This window comes from Pundamilia nyererei, unplaced genomic scaffold (assembly GCF_000239375.1).
Source record: "Pundamilia nyererei isolate P.nyererei 1_Seehausen unplaced genomic scaffold, PunNye1.0 scaffold00152, whole genome shotgun sequence".
Taxonomy (NCBI): Eukaryota; Metazoa; Chordata; class Actinopteri; order Cichliformes; family Cichlidae; genus Pundamilia; species Pundamilia nyererei.
In genome coordinates, this window is record NW_005187553.1 from 122309 (window position 1) to 137325 (window position 15017).

Genomic DNA, 15017 nt, shown 5'->3' on the forward strand with positions numbered 1-15017 from the left:
TGGGATGAATGGATGCATGGACATGAGTACATGTGAGCATGTGAGCCAAAAATAAGGGACTATTTCTTTAAGAACTAAAACGATATATTCGGCTCTTCGGGGTGTACATTACAACCATCAGATGTTGTCGTTTGGATAACTGTTGTCTAAGACCATATATCCTTCTTGTAAATGAGGTTAAATGTCGTGTTTTATAAACATCCATTCTTAAAAAAGAGCGTTCGCGCACATTTCTCTGAAGAGGGAAACGCTAATTTCGTATTGCACCCCCATAAAGCGGTGGTATCGTCCACTGTCGCGGAAACGCCGGCTCCAGCCAAAACTCCGGCATAAGAGAAGCAGGTGGAACTGAGACAGTAGTCTGAGTGTGACTGAAAGTGGTAAGTGTTTAAAACAGTGCCCTATCAATTACCAGGTGTTGCCCCAGGCATCTGTCTTATATCTGCGTCTAATTATGATGCGAGTGATTTAAAGACTTTTGATGCGTGTTTGGACACATTAGCAGACGTTAGCAGAGCAGCTCTGAAACCCGCGGTGCGCCACTAATGTTAGCTAGCAAACAAAAGAGGTTCCCTGTGAGTCAAGTCTGACTATCTGAAGAAAATGAAGGAGATAAATGTGGAATTTGTAATACGAATCATGTTTTTGTAACATTTAAGTGGCGACAAAATGCGACATCCTGGTACGAAGTCTATTAGTCATTCTAGCCTGGTTAGCTAACGTTAGCATCAAAGGCGGAGACCCGCAGCAGTTTGGATTTTAGCCCAAAGTTTAAAGTTTAACAGAGTCCAGACCCTTAACAGACTTTTTATTCAATATGTACCTGTGTCTTGTGCTTTAGGTGTGTGTGGTGGAGGAATGGTGACGTGTGTTTCCCACAGAGCTTTTTAAACTGCTTCTGCAGCAGTGCTGTCGTTACCATGTTTATTTTTAACAGTTCAAACGCTGGAAAAAGTTCGCGTTTAACGTCGCAGACACTGCAGCTGCGCGACAGTTACGTTTGGTGGTTTTTGTTGAAATGCAAACGTGACAACGCCTGTTTTCTTCCGAGCAGTGTCCTCGTTTTTCTGGTGAGCTTTTATATCAAGTCTGAACACGAAAACGGAAATTTAGTGTGATGAGGCAGTCCCTGTTTGCTCCTTCCTTTTAACCAGCTATGCAGGCCGAACCGAACAAAAACAGTGTTTCCGAACTGGCCCATTTCAATCTCCAACAATGGCGTCACCATTCATTTTAACAGTACTCAAGTGAATTTTGTGCATTTATGAATCGTACTTGTGACAGCTGCTGCGATGGCACACTCTGCCTCTCCACACATCTCCAGGAATCACTTGAATGATCCTAATGGGGAGTAAAGTCACAGAATTCATTGTTGTGTATGTGTCTGGGATCATGTCAACATGGGATCATGTCTACATATGATCCTAAACTTCCAATGGGTCCTATACTTAAAGGCTGTGGTTCCTCAGTGCTGCCCTGAGACAAGTCAAGGTGTCCCCTGAGATTTATGCATCAACGAAACATTGTAACTGCACAAAGTACTAAATGTCATTTCAGTGGACCTCATTGGCCTGATTGATAGTGAGGAGATATAATTGAGCAGCTGGACTTGTGATGTCAGCAGCCTTCAGCCCGAGTTAATCTGTTAATGCTAATATAGTGAGCTAATGAGGGCCTTGGAAACTAAACATCCTTTTATAGAGAGACTTCACCTGCTTTAAAAGGGTAGAAGAGAGCTGCGTCTGAACCAGAGGCAGCAGGAATCTACACTACATAAACAAAATTTCTAGGCTGCCCACATAATACACCCACAGGAGCTGCTCTGCCATAGAAACCCATGCCATGAAGCTCCCAGTGTACAGTTTACATGCTGATCTTAATGTCAGAGGTTTTGAGGTCTGCAGTTACTGAGTCAGCAGAACATATGTGCTTTACACCTCAGCACGCAGCGATCGCACTCTAACTTTACATGATCTACCACTTCGTGGATTAATGATTCCTGAACACGTCCACTTTACAATAATACAGCTGACTGCGGAATATCTAAAAGGGAAGAAATTTCACCCACTGACCTGTTGCAACAGTGGCATCCTGTTTCAGTAGTACTCAATTTCTGTTAATTCTTTAGAACGACCCATTCTTTCACAAGTCATTCTAAAGGCTGACTGCATGGCTGGGTGCTTGATTTTATACACCTGTGGCTATGGAACTAAAAACACCTGAATTCAAAGACTAAGAGGTGTGTCCCCATATTTTTGACCATACAATGTATGTGTTCTTGTGTGATAAGAGGATTGATGCAAGTCATACTTTAGTGGTGCTCATTGTAGTTCTTAAAATCAGCTAACATTGCAATCAAAAGAAGTGATGATATTTGAAATGAGAGAGTATGACATGGCATTCTGCACATATGAAGACAGCCAAGTCTTAATTTTTGGTTTGCTGTTTGTTTTGCTTTGGCACAAAGGCTTAAAATCACAGCTCTAAAGGCAGAAATCGGTTCTTTCCTTGAATGTCTGAACGTTCAGTTGACCGTAAGGCCAGGAGGGCAACTGCAATGAAACTTCAATTAACAACGACGCACAGATATGATCCGAATGCCTTGGCTTTGGAAATCTGCTGATACAAAGTACTCACGTCATGCCAGTGTTAAATAAATTTTCTTCAATCTTCATTTAAATCTTGAAAGTAGTTGTAAAAAAAAAAAATAATAATAATTCTAGTGTTGTTATTTTGATAATTTCATAAATATCTTGAAAATGACTCAAATTCATATTAGCAGAATGAGAGAACACCACACAAATCCAAATATTTTAGAGACTTCAAGCATCTATCATTCTGAATGAACCTGAGCTGCGCTCCTGAGACTCCACATTCATAGTCACAGTATCAGATATTTACCCTAAACCTTTCTGGTTTACAGACACTATAAAAAAAATTTGGATCTCATCTGAGGTCTTTGACCTATGATCAGATTTTTCCTCTTGGTTTCAAAGTGATGGTGGTGTTAGTAATGCCTCGCATGTGTTTTGGCCGATGCCTTCGGTCTTCCTTGGCTGACGTTCCCTGAATGATGCTGAGTCAGTGCTTGTGTGCTTTCTCGTAGGAAAAGTCCTGGCAAACATCGGCACGCTGTCAGAAACGCTGGACAAGCTTGTGAGTATTTGTGTTGATTTGTGTGTAGCAGACAACGCCGGTGTAGTCCGGCACGTTTACAGTGATAATACTGCTGGACTTTAGCGTACAGCATCCATCAGCTTATCAGGTGCTGTGCAGAGACTTTTTTTGTTTTTTGTTTTTTTTAACCAGTTTTCTGTTTTATTCCAGCATTGCTTAGATTTGAATGGACAAGGCAGGCAGAAGTATACAGGTACAACCTCTCACACATCTCATATATATCTGTGTGCTGTTGTTTTTTATTATTATTTTTTAATCATAAAAACGTTTCACACCATGAATTTATCAGTTTACTTCTATTTTAACAGGGAAGGGTAATAGAAAGATGTGTAGAAATAGAAGTATGTTTTTAAAAAACACAGGCGTTGATTTTTATTAAATGTTTTCACACCTACCGCTGCAGAAGGCAGCTGCTTAAAGCCCAAAGATGTACTGATTTGCTACTGACGTTAAACTAATGAAAGAACACAGAACTTAATCTAATCTTGGGTCAAAAATCTGGACTTTTAACTGATTGTTACACTGCGTCAGTGCTTCTCCAATACTTGTTCCATAATTGGACGTCTCATTTCAACAGTTACCCTTTCAGATAATTCAGTAATCAAAGTGTTTTGAATGTTTTGAATGTTAGAATACCCATCATAGATGGAGGAAATGTTTTGGGTATGAAGCATAAAAAGTAAAGCATTTCTGTAAATGTACTTGAGCTGTTGTAGCTGCTAAGATGGCTCAGTCACTCCAGGGTCAAACGGATGTTTGACTGTTGTCTTTGCTCTGTAAATGTAGCCCAGCTAGTGAAGCCCAGTAAAGGTGCCGTGATGCCTGTGAAGAAGAGGAAGCTGCCTGATGCAGATGATCATGAGCAGAACTGTAAAATTACAAGGTAAATAGATCTATCTGCTCACACTGAGGGTGTCCTGTGTCTGCACCGCTAACCTTTGTCTTCTATCCATCCTATGTGCTTCTTGAACCTTTATTGATTACCTTGTGAGTTCGATGCTCTCTCAGCCGGGTGTAGGCTTTCTGAGCCCTTCACCTTCTCCTCTTCTTCTTCATTGTGTATTAAGAGTGTAGATGAATGCTCATGCTGCAGTCACAGTGAGGATGTAGCCAAAACGCATATCTTCACACATGTTGTGAGTTATGCTCCTTACTAATCGAGGCACTCAGCACATACTTGTCATCTTAATCAGCACTGCCTCAGTCTTCAGGACTGTAGGAGAGTATCTAAAGTGCCACTTTATTAGGTACCTTTGCTTTATTCTTGGATATAAATGAGGTGGATAATCCATCAGTGCCTCAGCTCTGTACATCATAAATGTCCGTGCAGACTTAATTTCAGGTTTTTAATGAAGTATGGTGACAGTTTGAGTCTCATGTGAATAATCACCCGAGCCATTTGCATACAGCAGCATCTGATCTGACTTGGTAGCAGTTGATTCTAAACTGGCTGACTGGATACACCAATGTTCTTGGAGAACATCCAGCTGTGAGGCAGCTGTGGTAACCACTGAGCCACCGTGCTGCCATTAATCTGCAGGAAATACTGACAGGCTGTTTTCTGAGCCACTTTACCCTGTTCAGAGTCAGGGGTGCTGGAGCCTATCCCAGCTCTCACAGGGTGAAATCCTTTGTTGTATTTTTGCTTTGACTGTAGTCCAGCTGTTGTATAGCTGCCATGTAACAACCTCCTGAAGTTATGGCTGCACATTTATCTTTAAAATGTTTGGTCTGTGCTGAAGTTTTACCCGACCTCTGATCCGCGGTCCGAGGTCAATCAACACTGACAAGCCCTTTTCCAGTAAGAAGTGCCTGGCCTGGTTCCACAAGTACGCTGCCCCCGACAAGGTGTTCGGCCCAGAGGCCATGGAGAAGTTCTGTGAGGACATCGGCGTGGAACCAGAGAATGTAAGTCAGCAGCTTGACTCTTAGTCACTCTGCATGTCCCTTACCTGATGAACTCCTGACCATCAGGAGTCATAGGGTAACACTCAGAAAAGAGACTGAGGCACTCATGATGTGAGAATGTTTTATGGAGCTTTATTTTAGCAACAAATGTTTTTTTTTTCTGTGAAAAATAAAGATGGTAGGAAACAAGCTTTCTTACACTTGTTTGAATCTCCTTTCTTTCCTGCAGATTATCATGTTAGTTTTAGCGTGGCGTCTAGAAGCAGCAAACATGGGGTACTTCACAAAAGACGAGTGGCTCAGGGGAATGACGATATTACAGTAAGAAATCTTATTCTTTCAGTTTATTTGTGGTTGAGGTTACAAATACGCTTAAATGTGTTTTCGTCTACATGCAGGTGTGACTGCACAGAGAGATTACAAAGTAAACTTGATTACCTGCGCAGTGAGCTCAACGATGCTGCGACCTTTAAAAATATCTACAGATACGCCTTTGACTTTGCCAGAGTGAGTCTATTTATTTTTTGTTATTATTTAGAAGTTAAGCCTGTAAAAATCCTTGAACATCATTTTGTAATATGTCTGCAGTGTTTGTGCTCCTGACTTTGTGATTGTTATGAGGAAAAGTTGGAATAAAAATAATAATTTAAAAGCGCCAAATTACCACAAAATAGTTCCCTATGGGGTGACCATGTTTTAACCGGGAGGAGCAGATGCTACATTTAAACTCTGAGCTTCTGAAAAGATTTGGTGTGGTGACCATAAATGAAGCTTAACTTCACCAACACAGGCTTTCAGATCAAGTCTCTGAATTCTGACTCGGAGCTTGATGCAGTGAATCTCCCTGCTGATGCAGCTGGATTTTTTTTATTTTTTTATTTTTTTAATAACCATAAATGAGGGAGTGTCTTTTCAATTTCAGTGCAGCAACCGTGCAGTTAGGTTTAACTGTTATGACTAATGGGATTGTGGGGGAAACACTCATCAGCGCATTCATGGGATCATAAGAGATATGAACTGCTGCACTTATTACTGAGCTCACTCACTGAGTTGCTTCTGTCCTCAGGATAAGAACCAGAGGAGTTTGGACATGGACACGGCAAAATTAATGCTGGCTCTGCTGCTGGGAAGGTCATGGCCGCTCTTCCCAGTCTTCAGCCAGTTCCTGGAGGTAAATCTCATTGCTCTGATAAAGGAGATGTGAAATCAGCTCATCTTCAAACAGCTCTTCACTCCTCTCTCTGGGTTGTTTCCTCACTGTCTCCCTCCCATTAATGTCTCCCACAGCAGTCCAAGTACAAGGGATTGAATAAAGACCAGTGGTATAATGTTCTGGAGTTCAGCCGGACCATCAACCCAGACCTCAGTAACTACGATGAGGATGGAGCTTGTGAGTACCACTTGTACTAGGAAAATAGTGCAGGCCTCTCTCACAGAGCTGCTTCAAGGCGGGAATATAAACCTGTATGAAATGTCCAAACATGGAATAGGATGTGTTGGCCAGTTATCGCCCCACCTGGACCATCCAGGGCTTTGGTTTGGGAATGGCCGCTGTCGCACAGTTTGTCATAATACACAAGAACACATCTGGATCGGTTCACACTCTTAGGACAGAAGGATGAGCATGTTATAATTCTGGGGGGTCTTCCGTGATGGCTCACTCATTTCTGTGAAAGGAAATCTAACATCTGTCCATCACTTGTAGTCCAAAATGCCACAGCAGTCCTGATGTTAATAAATTTACACCAGCTTCCCTCCATTTTTGTATTGATTTTAAGATTCTTTTATTTTCTAAGTTTTAAATGGCCAGCTGTTTAAGCAAACTTTTCAACATGTATAACTGCAAAAGAATGTTAAACAAGCATTTCAGTTTTAAACCTTAAAATGGCTTCATGTCTTCACTGAACAGAAATAACGTGCAGGCGCACCTTTGTCTATATTTACGGGTTTATTTGTTTTTTGCAGGGCCGGTGCTTCTAGACGAGTTCGTGGAATGGCGAAGAAGTTGGTCAGCTTCATAGCATTAACAGCCACAAAAACAAAAGGATGAAGAGGGAGAAAACTGAGAACCCGGGAAGGAGTCTGGAAAAAGGTTTCATCCACACATACACAGAAATATGGAGTACAACCTCGTCCCTGTGGACCTTCGAATCCCGTTAGAGGCGCCTGTGCACCATCGTCCAAATGCTAAGAGGCCTTCCTCCTGCTGAGAAGACTTTTTTTTTTTTGTTATTATTGTTATAGTGTTAATTTCAAGAAAAGAAACTGTCAGAGGGAAAATGAACTGAGAAGAGCTGTGGAATTTATGTTAAATGTTATGTTTTTTTTTTGTTTTTTTTCCCCCCCATTTTTGTGTCTTGTTTATAGAAGTTTTGACAGTAATAAAAAGGAAATGGAAATTCATCAAGCTGCAGAGCCCAGGTTTCATTCGCCACTCCTGCACCGTGTTAACACACTAAGGCATGCAGAAACTGGTCAGCCTGAAGAAATTTACCATTTCTTTTTTAGGTGTCAGTCCAGCAACCCCTGAGCAGATACAGCAGTTATCCCTTTACCTCCTAACACTTCTTATTAGGCCACATCCTGCCAGATAACCAGCACCTAACCTGCTAGAAGCAAGTCTCACCACTCTACAGCTATCCTGAAACCCCTCTGGGCAGTTAATTTAGTGAATGCTTTAAAAAAAACAAAAAAAAACAAACAACAACTTTAAAGGTACTTTCTAAAATTACCAGCTGCAAATGTCAACTAAAACTGTGACCAGCAGGGGGAGTTGTTTCCCCAGAGCTCATAATGTTTTACATTTCTTCTTGGACTTCTCCACATTTACTCATGAGACTCTTTCACCGCTGTAAATAAGAATATATTCTTGGCTTGTTAACGCTTACTGTTCATGTTGTATGCCTTGCACGGTATAATCTGGGCCCTACAACAAATTTTGAACTGCACATCAATTTAGAATGTGTAAACCAGCGGTACCCAACCCCCGGGTCCGTGAGTCGTTTGGTACCGGGGTTGTTGGGCTCGGGTGTGAAATTAATGGTTTTCAGGGTTTTTATTGTTAACTCTGTTTCCCTGGGTTTTTTCCCATGTTGTAGTTTTGTCTTATTTTGAAAGAAATATTTACGCGTTACCGTAGCGACCAGAGAGCGTTAAGGGGCAAAGAGGAGGATGTTACTCTCAATGTTGTTGGTGCATTTTAGGAGGATGCTGCTAATAAAATTGCAAAATTACACAGTTAATTTGCGTTTATTATTATATTTACAAAATAACAGTTTTTGTCTTGATCGTATCATTTTATTTGTTGTATTTATCCGCGACACCTTAAAGGCCGGTCTGTGAAAATATTGTCTGACATTTAACCGGTCTGTGGCGCTAAAAAGGTCGGGGACTGCTGGAGTAAACGGCCTGCCTTAATAAGTGGAAGATTAATCCTTAATTAAGAGAGCAGGGAGAGTCAACTTATTTCCCCCCCAAACACAAACTAAATTTACTATCTGACATCATGTCCTGTTTTATACATGAAAGCATAATATCATAATGATTTAATCATTACAAGTAGCGAGGACATTCTCAGAAGCGGCAAGTAATTTACTCACATTTCATCCATACACAAGTCACAGTTTAACTGCTCACACTTAAAGGACTTCATCTACCTCACATACATGACCAGTTAACCTAACATGGATGTCTTTAAACCAGGCCGTGCTCTGAGGTAACAGCGTTAACCTCCATTCACGCCCATGCTGCCCTATTTCAGGTGTTATGCCTGCACCTAGTGACCTCTGGTCCATATGATCTGTCTTATGCTGTTTTACTTTTTCATAGTTTAGAGATTTGCCCCCATTGTCCTTCAAAAACCATCAGGTGTCAGTCTCTGCAGAAACCTGGGTGATGGGAACAAGCATTAGTGCAGGAAGGGTTCTCATTAGTTTCAGATGTCACCACAGTCCCAATAAAAATGCACACAGACATGGCACGTACCACTTCAGTTTCAAGATTCCTTAAAATACCTATTTTCCTTGACTTGACCCAGGCTGGTGGATCTAAACTTCATCTGAACAGATACACCCGTATGACGGCGTACAAGTTAAAATCGTTGACCCGAGCCATGTGTAAGATTAACTTACTTGTTGTGTCACCTTGTGGTACAAAGTGGTATTACAAAAGTGAAGCTTAGTTCAGCTTCAGCTGTAATCTCATCAGCAGGATGCAGAGATGATCCAGGATGAAGTCATAGCATTACTTTGATGATGGCTTTAGCTTTTTTAAATTTATGCAAAAATTGATTCCCAGATATAAAAAGTGCGTGTGCAGATTCACCCGTCAGACCTCATAAAAATACAGTGTCCAGTCTTAGGGTATGTATACATCGATTCCACACCCAACATACCAGGTACAGGTGTGCATCATTTCAGTTCAGCCACTGGGAGATGGCTGTTCTGCTTCGTTCAGGTGTTTACAGCATAACTAATAACTTCAAAACATGAAAGTCCTTTTATATTGTACATTTTTGCAGATTTTCTGAGAAAATCAAATCAGTGCAACTCAGATCTGCAAGTAAGCATGAGTGGAAATTATAATATATATAGTTATAATGCAAATATAACTTATGACAAATAATAATATGCACTGAACATCTGTGCCAAAGAAAGCATTTAACTTCTGAAGAATGGACTCCCCACTCGTGCATTATATGGTATGCCCCCTAATTATTTTACTTTGGAAACTTGAAGAATGTGTGAGACTTTGTCCTGAGGGGTAGCAGTAAAGCGTAACGCAGGCTCGGTTTGTGGCGCTAAATGTGGCGACCCTTCCAAACAAAGTTTGTAGAGCTGGACTCGACTTGAGCCATGGTGTTGTCATTATTTTGTCCACTCTCTGTAGCATCTATCAAATGTCCATGTGGAAGTTTGACGTCTGCTCACTATCCTTCTTCCTGTTGACTCTGGTCCAGTGGCCCTGTTGAGGCTGCAGCCATGATGGCGGAGAGGCGCGTCAGAGAGACGGAGCGCTGTTTGAATCTGGGGGCGGGGAGAGGAGCGTCGGGGCCAGGGTCTGGAAGGTGGCCGTATCGCTGGCCGTCCTCGTCATACTGGTACAGGCGGATGACGCGGCTGCGGCGGGCTGGGCGTGGTGGGGAGGGCGGCAGCGCTCCTTGATCCGTCACCTCCTTGTTTTTGCCTCCTGTTGCCTCATCTTCACTTTCAAAAGTTGACTTTTCAGAATCTCTGGAAATCTCTGTCTCACCATCTTTCTCCTCACCGGCCGCCGCCGCCTCCTCTTCCTCCTGCACCATACTCCTCTTCACCTCCCTGCTCTCGCTTCCATGTTTGTCCTCCTCATACTCATCTGTTTCACTTTGACTCTCTCCATCCTCTCCTATCAGATACAAGCGACCAAACCGGCTCTCTTTCTCCCCCTCTTCTAACTCCTTATCACTGCCTTTATTTCTGTTCTCTGCACATCTTCCCTGTTCTTCCTCCTCCTCCTTGTAGTCACATCCTTCCAGATATGCAGTGGTTTCTGGTGGCTCGTCTTCCTCTCGTTTGTGCCGGAAGCTTCTCTGAGGTTTGGCAGGAGGAAACAGGTTAGGCGCAGAGTTGTTGTGCACCACCTGGTCGTTTTCAGAGGCCGGGTTCTCGTTCGTGGTCGGCAGGGTCGTCATGCTGACCTCGGGGCCGTGGTCGGTTGTGTCGCTTTGGCGCTTTCGTCCTCGTTTTGGTGACCGCAGCTTTGCCCTGACTGCCCCTGAACACCTGAGAGGAAAAAACAGACCTTTAATGTAAAAAGGGTCAGTCCACATGTGGTGTTCTCATTGGCTCACACTGAGATTATCTAGTGTTTGCGTCTTTCTCTATACTTGTTTAAAAATACATTGATTCCAATGCTGGTGATTTAGCTTGGGTTAAAACTTCTTCAAGAGGCACCAATAATGACGTAAGTCCCTGAACTCACCTGAGAACATGAGTCCTGCTCAAAGCTCCAATGCTGAATCCCAACACAAAGGTCAGCAGCACTGATGCAGCCACAGCTCCTGCAAACAGCTCGGCTGAAACACCTGCCTGCTTCGCCTCCTCAGACCCAGCATCCCTCCTGAACCTGAATGCAGCACAGCGGCTGCTTTGCTCGTATTCTCCCAGTTCCTGAAGGTTTTGACCATCGTGACCGACGTGGAGCTCATACGGCCACAGTGTAGTTCCCTCTGTGTGCTGCAGGAGGCAGTAGTACAGGCCACTGTGGAGAGCACTGGTGTTGGGGACCAGCAGGCTCCCGTCATGGTGCATGACGACGGGGTCCAGTTTACCATGGGAACCAGGAGTGTGGAGGTCTCCAAAGGGGGTGTGCCAGTACTGGACCACACCTGCATATGAGAGAAGAAGTACCAAAAGAGAGAGAGTGTCACAAAAACCTTTCCTTTGTGTCTCACGTGGCAATGCTGCAGTTCCTCTTTCATCCACTCGAGACTGGTTCCAACATAAATAATAAATAGAATCCATCCATCTTTTATAAACAGTTATGGTTTATCGGTATTGAAATGGGCACAAAGCTATGGCTGTAAGCACAGAAGCTCCGCCCACCTGCTTTTCAAACCCTCTGTTTGTGAGGGGTAGCTGGTCAGAAGACAGGCGCCTTAAAGGGGAGGAGCTAAAAAGCTGCTTTTTTTTTTTTAAAGAAAAATTGAAATACAGGCCTTTCTGTTTTAAAAATCATTGGTTACACTTCATAAACATGATAATCAACAGTAATAAGTGGGACACCACCAACGTTCAGTTCAGTGAAAGTTTTCTCTCATGTCAGAGCTGCTGGTGTCAGAGACCCAGAGAGACACAAATTTTCTGATTTATCAACCAAAAGAGACAAAAAACAGAGTAAACATCTTCAGGTGTGTTAGTTTGTGTTAGCAGCTGGATGAGTGTTTGAATGTTGGGTGTGTGGTGGAGACAACAGCTCTTATATGCTCCAGGGAGGCCGGCCAGGTGCACTAAATAACTCCACCTACTGAGAACCTGCAACACAACACAGAGGGACACACAGCAGGCGCAGTGGACAACCCCATCCACCTGCTACACCTGTGTTTTACAGTGAACATCTGTAAGCATTATCTGTGTTTTATTGTGTAGTTGCGTCTGATTCACAAACCAGCTATTTAGCAGCTACTGTATACTTGAATAATTAAAGTTTCATTGTTAGCCAAAATTATTATAAAGTGTTATCGCTTTAGATTCCTTTAGATTGGTTTCTGAAATATTTACAGCAGGAACGTGACCGCTTTCTACATTTAACAGAAGTCAGCGTTTGCCTTCAGAGAGCAGAGAGTGAGATGGAGTCTTCACTCACCTAAGTCCTTTCCATCTCCACAGTGTAAAGTCAACTCCACCTCTGGATGACCTTTGACCCGGCAGGTGGGGGCCACAGTCAGAGTGCCCTGGCCAGTAGCTCCTCTTCCTGGATTGGCTGGGACGGCGAGGAAGGCTGTGAAAGTTAACCACCTGGTTAACATTTTAAACCTGCAGAGGAAATAAAAGTCAGCTGGTTTTTACAGTTTGAGGGCAGTAAAATACACGAGTGTGTGATCGCACATGAAATTAAATGTATGCTGCTTTAGTGTCCAAATTCAGTCTAAAAACAGCAGCCAGTAAAAGTACAACGATTCAAGTTAGGAAGAAAGTGGAGCTTGTAGATGCAGAACGGAGCTGAAAGAAAGTGACCTGCAAGTCAAAAGAAGCGCAGCTGAGAACATTCCCAGCTTGTGGTAAGAAGCTTTTAGTTTAGAAGGTAAATGCAAACAAGGGCGAAAAGCTAAAACAGCTTGTTACAGAAAACAGCCAGGATAAAATAAAGACTACTGTGAATCGTGTATCGTGCAAAGTTACTGTGGCAAGATCCAAAAAAAAGAAGCAGTCCCATTACTTCCATCAAATTCCTGCTCTGGCGAGTAAAATACTTGAGTGAGCTGTAAATTTAATTACAACAAGCATCTTGGCCGCACCATATAAGATGCATCAGGAGTATATCAAATTGTGAGTCATGCAAAACCACTCTGTTCTGTTAAAGGTGTAACAGGAGTGCTTGTAAAGGACTTTACTGTCATTTCTATTCAAAGTCAGCTGTTTAAAGTGATGATTCAGGTTTTTTACTCACAATAAAAGAGCACCTGAACACATCACAGGACCCCTACAGCTTTAGGAGAAACAAGTCAGTGCGAATAAATCAGATGACAAACCGTCCACAGTGAGACAGTATTTTAGAAAATACCTCAGTTCTGCTCTCAGCCTTTTTAAATTATTTTATGAGATGAACTGTTGAGTGAGTTGGTTCACAGCAAACTAACTCAAACCAAAAAGAGTGAATCTATGAGTACAGTTTAAATAATAAAGCAGCTAAAGTAGAGCCCACGTGTTTCATATTTACCTGATGTGGTTCCTTCCTAATGTGGTCGTGTTATCCCTTTAAGTCTGATCTCGTGGCTCTGATGCTCGTGCTGCTGCTACAGTTTCCTCCAGCAAAGTGTAAAGTGCAGTTTCTCACATGACTCTGTGGATGTCTTCTGCTGTGATGATGTTAAAGATTAATAACGTCACACTGACAGTGGCTTTGTTTTCACCTGCCTTCTGTACAACCTGCACTTCTCACACAACTTCAGAATAACAGTAAATGGACTGTGAGGTCAGGGAGTACCCTAACCCCTTTAACGCCATAGTGTAAGATAGTACACTATGAGTTGGGCTTAAAGGTATATAGATATAGAATAAAGATGCAGTTTTAAATTGTAAACATTTTACATCTGGTAAGGTGTTGAACAGAGCTGCTTTAAACTGTTTTACTTGCTATAAACAAACACAGGAAACAGGTAATTATCTGCTTGTGTTATTTCTCCCTGTGCAGACAGGTATCTGCCTGTGGTTGATTACACTGATACAGTACATGTACGCACATCCTCCTCGGATATACAGAGTCTTGATTCTTTGTACCACTGACCTCTATTTTATAAACACAAATGGACGGCTCCCCAGAAAGTACTAAAAGTAAGCTGGGAGTACACCTAAACTCATAACAGTTCATTCTGGCCTTAGCAAAAGTGTCTTCAATCACAGATTAATTGCTGGTTATTCACATTTGAGTGTGGGATACTGGACCATGCTAAATAAGATGTGCTAATCTGAACGAGCTGGGCTGAGGGTACCTATGAAACATGAAATAGGCCAAGCAAAGCCTAAAACTGTATAGAAGTAAATCTGAAGAAAGTAATGGCAGCACAAAAGAGACTGTGATTTGAAACCTCTTTTAAAATAAAGGGTTTACTGAAGATGAATAGCACAAGCTGTGGAAACAAAGAAAAGCAACACCTGGATATGAGTTTGAAACGAATCCAGTGCCTCAGTGTGTGTGAAGCTGCAAGAACAATGCAACAACTTCAGGCAACACACATCAACTTTCTCTTTTGTAAAATCACTGAGGTGACAGTACTCACAGGTGTTGTGGAAGAATGTAGCGATACATCTGAAACACAAAAGAGAGGTTTAAAAATGAAGGTGGAGCAGCGAATCCACCAGCTGGAGGAGTTTGTGGCAAAAAGAACGGAGAACCAGCAGCCTTGGAGAGAAGACCAGGTGATGCCTGACTACACAGCTCAGGTGATCTGTCACACACACCTACACCAAGTCTATGGAAACTTCTCTTGAATTAAAAGATAAAAAGAAGTAGAAGTGTAGTAAAGGACTCACTAATGGTTTTTATGAGGTAGAAACTTATGCATGGTCTTTGTAGGTCATATTACTTGCTAGTTCTTGCTTTATTTTATTTTATCTGTTTCTGTTGTGCTACCTCTTTCTGAAATAATTTGCTTAACCTTGTAGGGGTTTGTCTTTGTGGTCTCTATTCTTTTCATGAAGGCATTTTAATGACAGGGGATTTATTGATTAAATAAA

The 15017-nt window shown here is 42.2% G+C and overlaps 1 protein-coding gene across 1 annotated transcript; it reads left to right on the forward strand.

Moving 5' to 3' along the window:
• Positions 1–288: 288 nt before the first annotated feature.
• dcun1d5 (DCN1, defective in cullin neddylation 1, domain containing 5 (S. cerevisiae)) lies at positions 289–8115 on the forward strand. Its single transcript, XM_005744958.1, has 10 exons — positions 289–380; positions 3107–3156; positions 3328–3370; positions 3964–4060; positions 4920–5085; positions 5315–5406; positions 5484–5592; positions 6152–6256; positions 6373–6475; positions 7051–8115. The coding sequence occupies exons 4-10, from the start codon at positions 3996–3998 to the stop codon at positions 7104–7106; spliced, it is 696 nt and encodes a 231-aa protein (XP_005745015.1). The 5' UTR covers positions 289–380; positions 3107–3156; positions 3328–3370; positions 3964–3995; the 3' UTR covers positions 7107–8115.
• The last annotated feature ends 6902 nt before the right edge of the window (positions 8116–15017 follow it).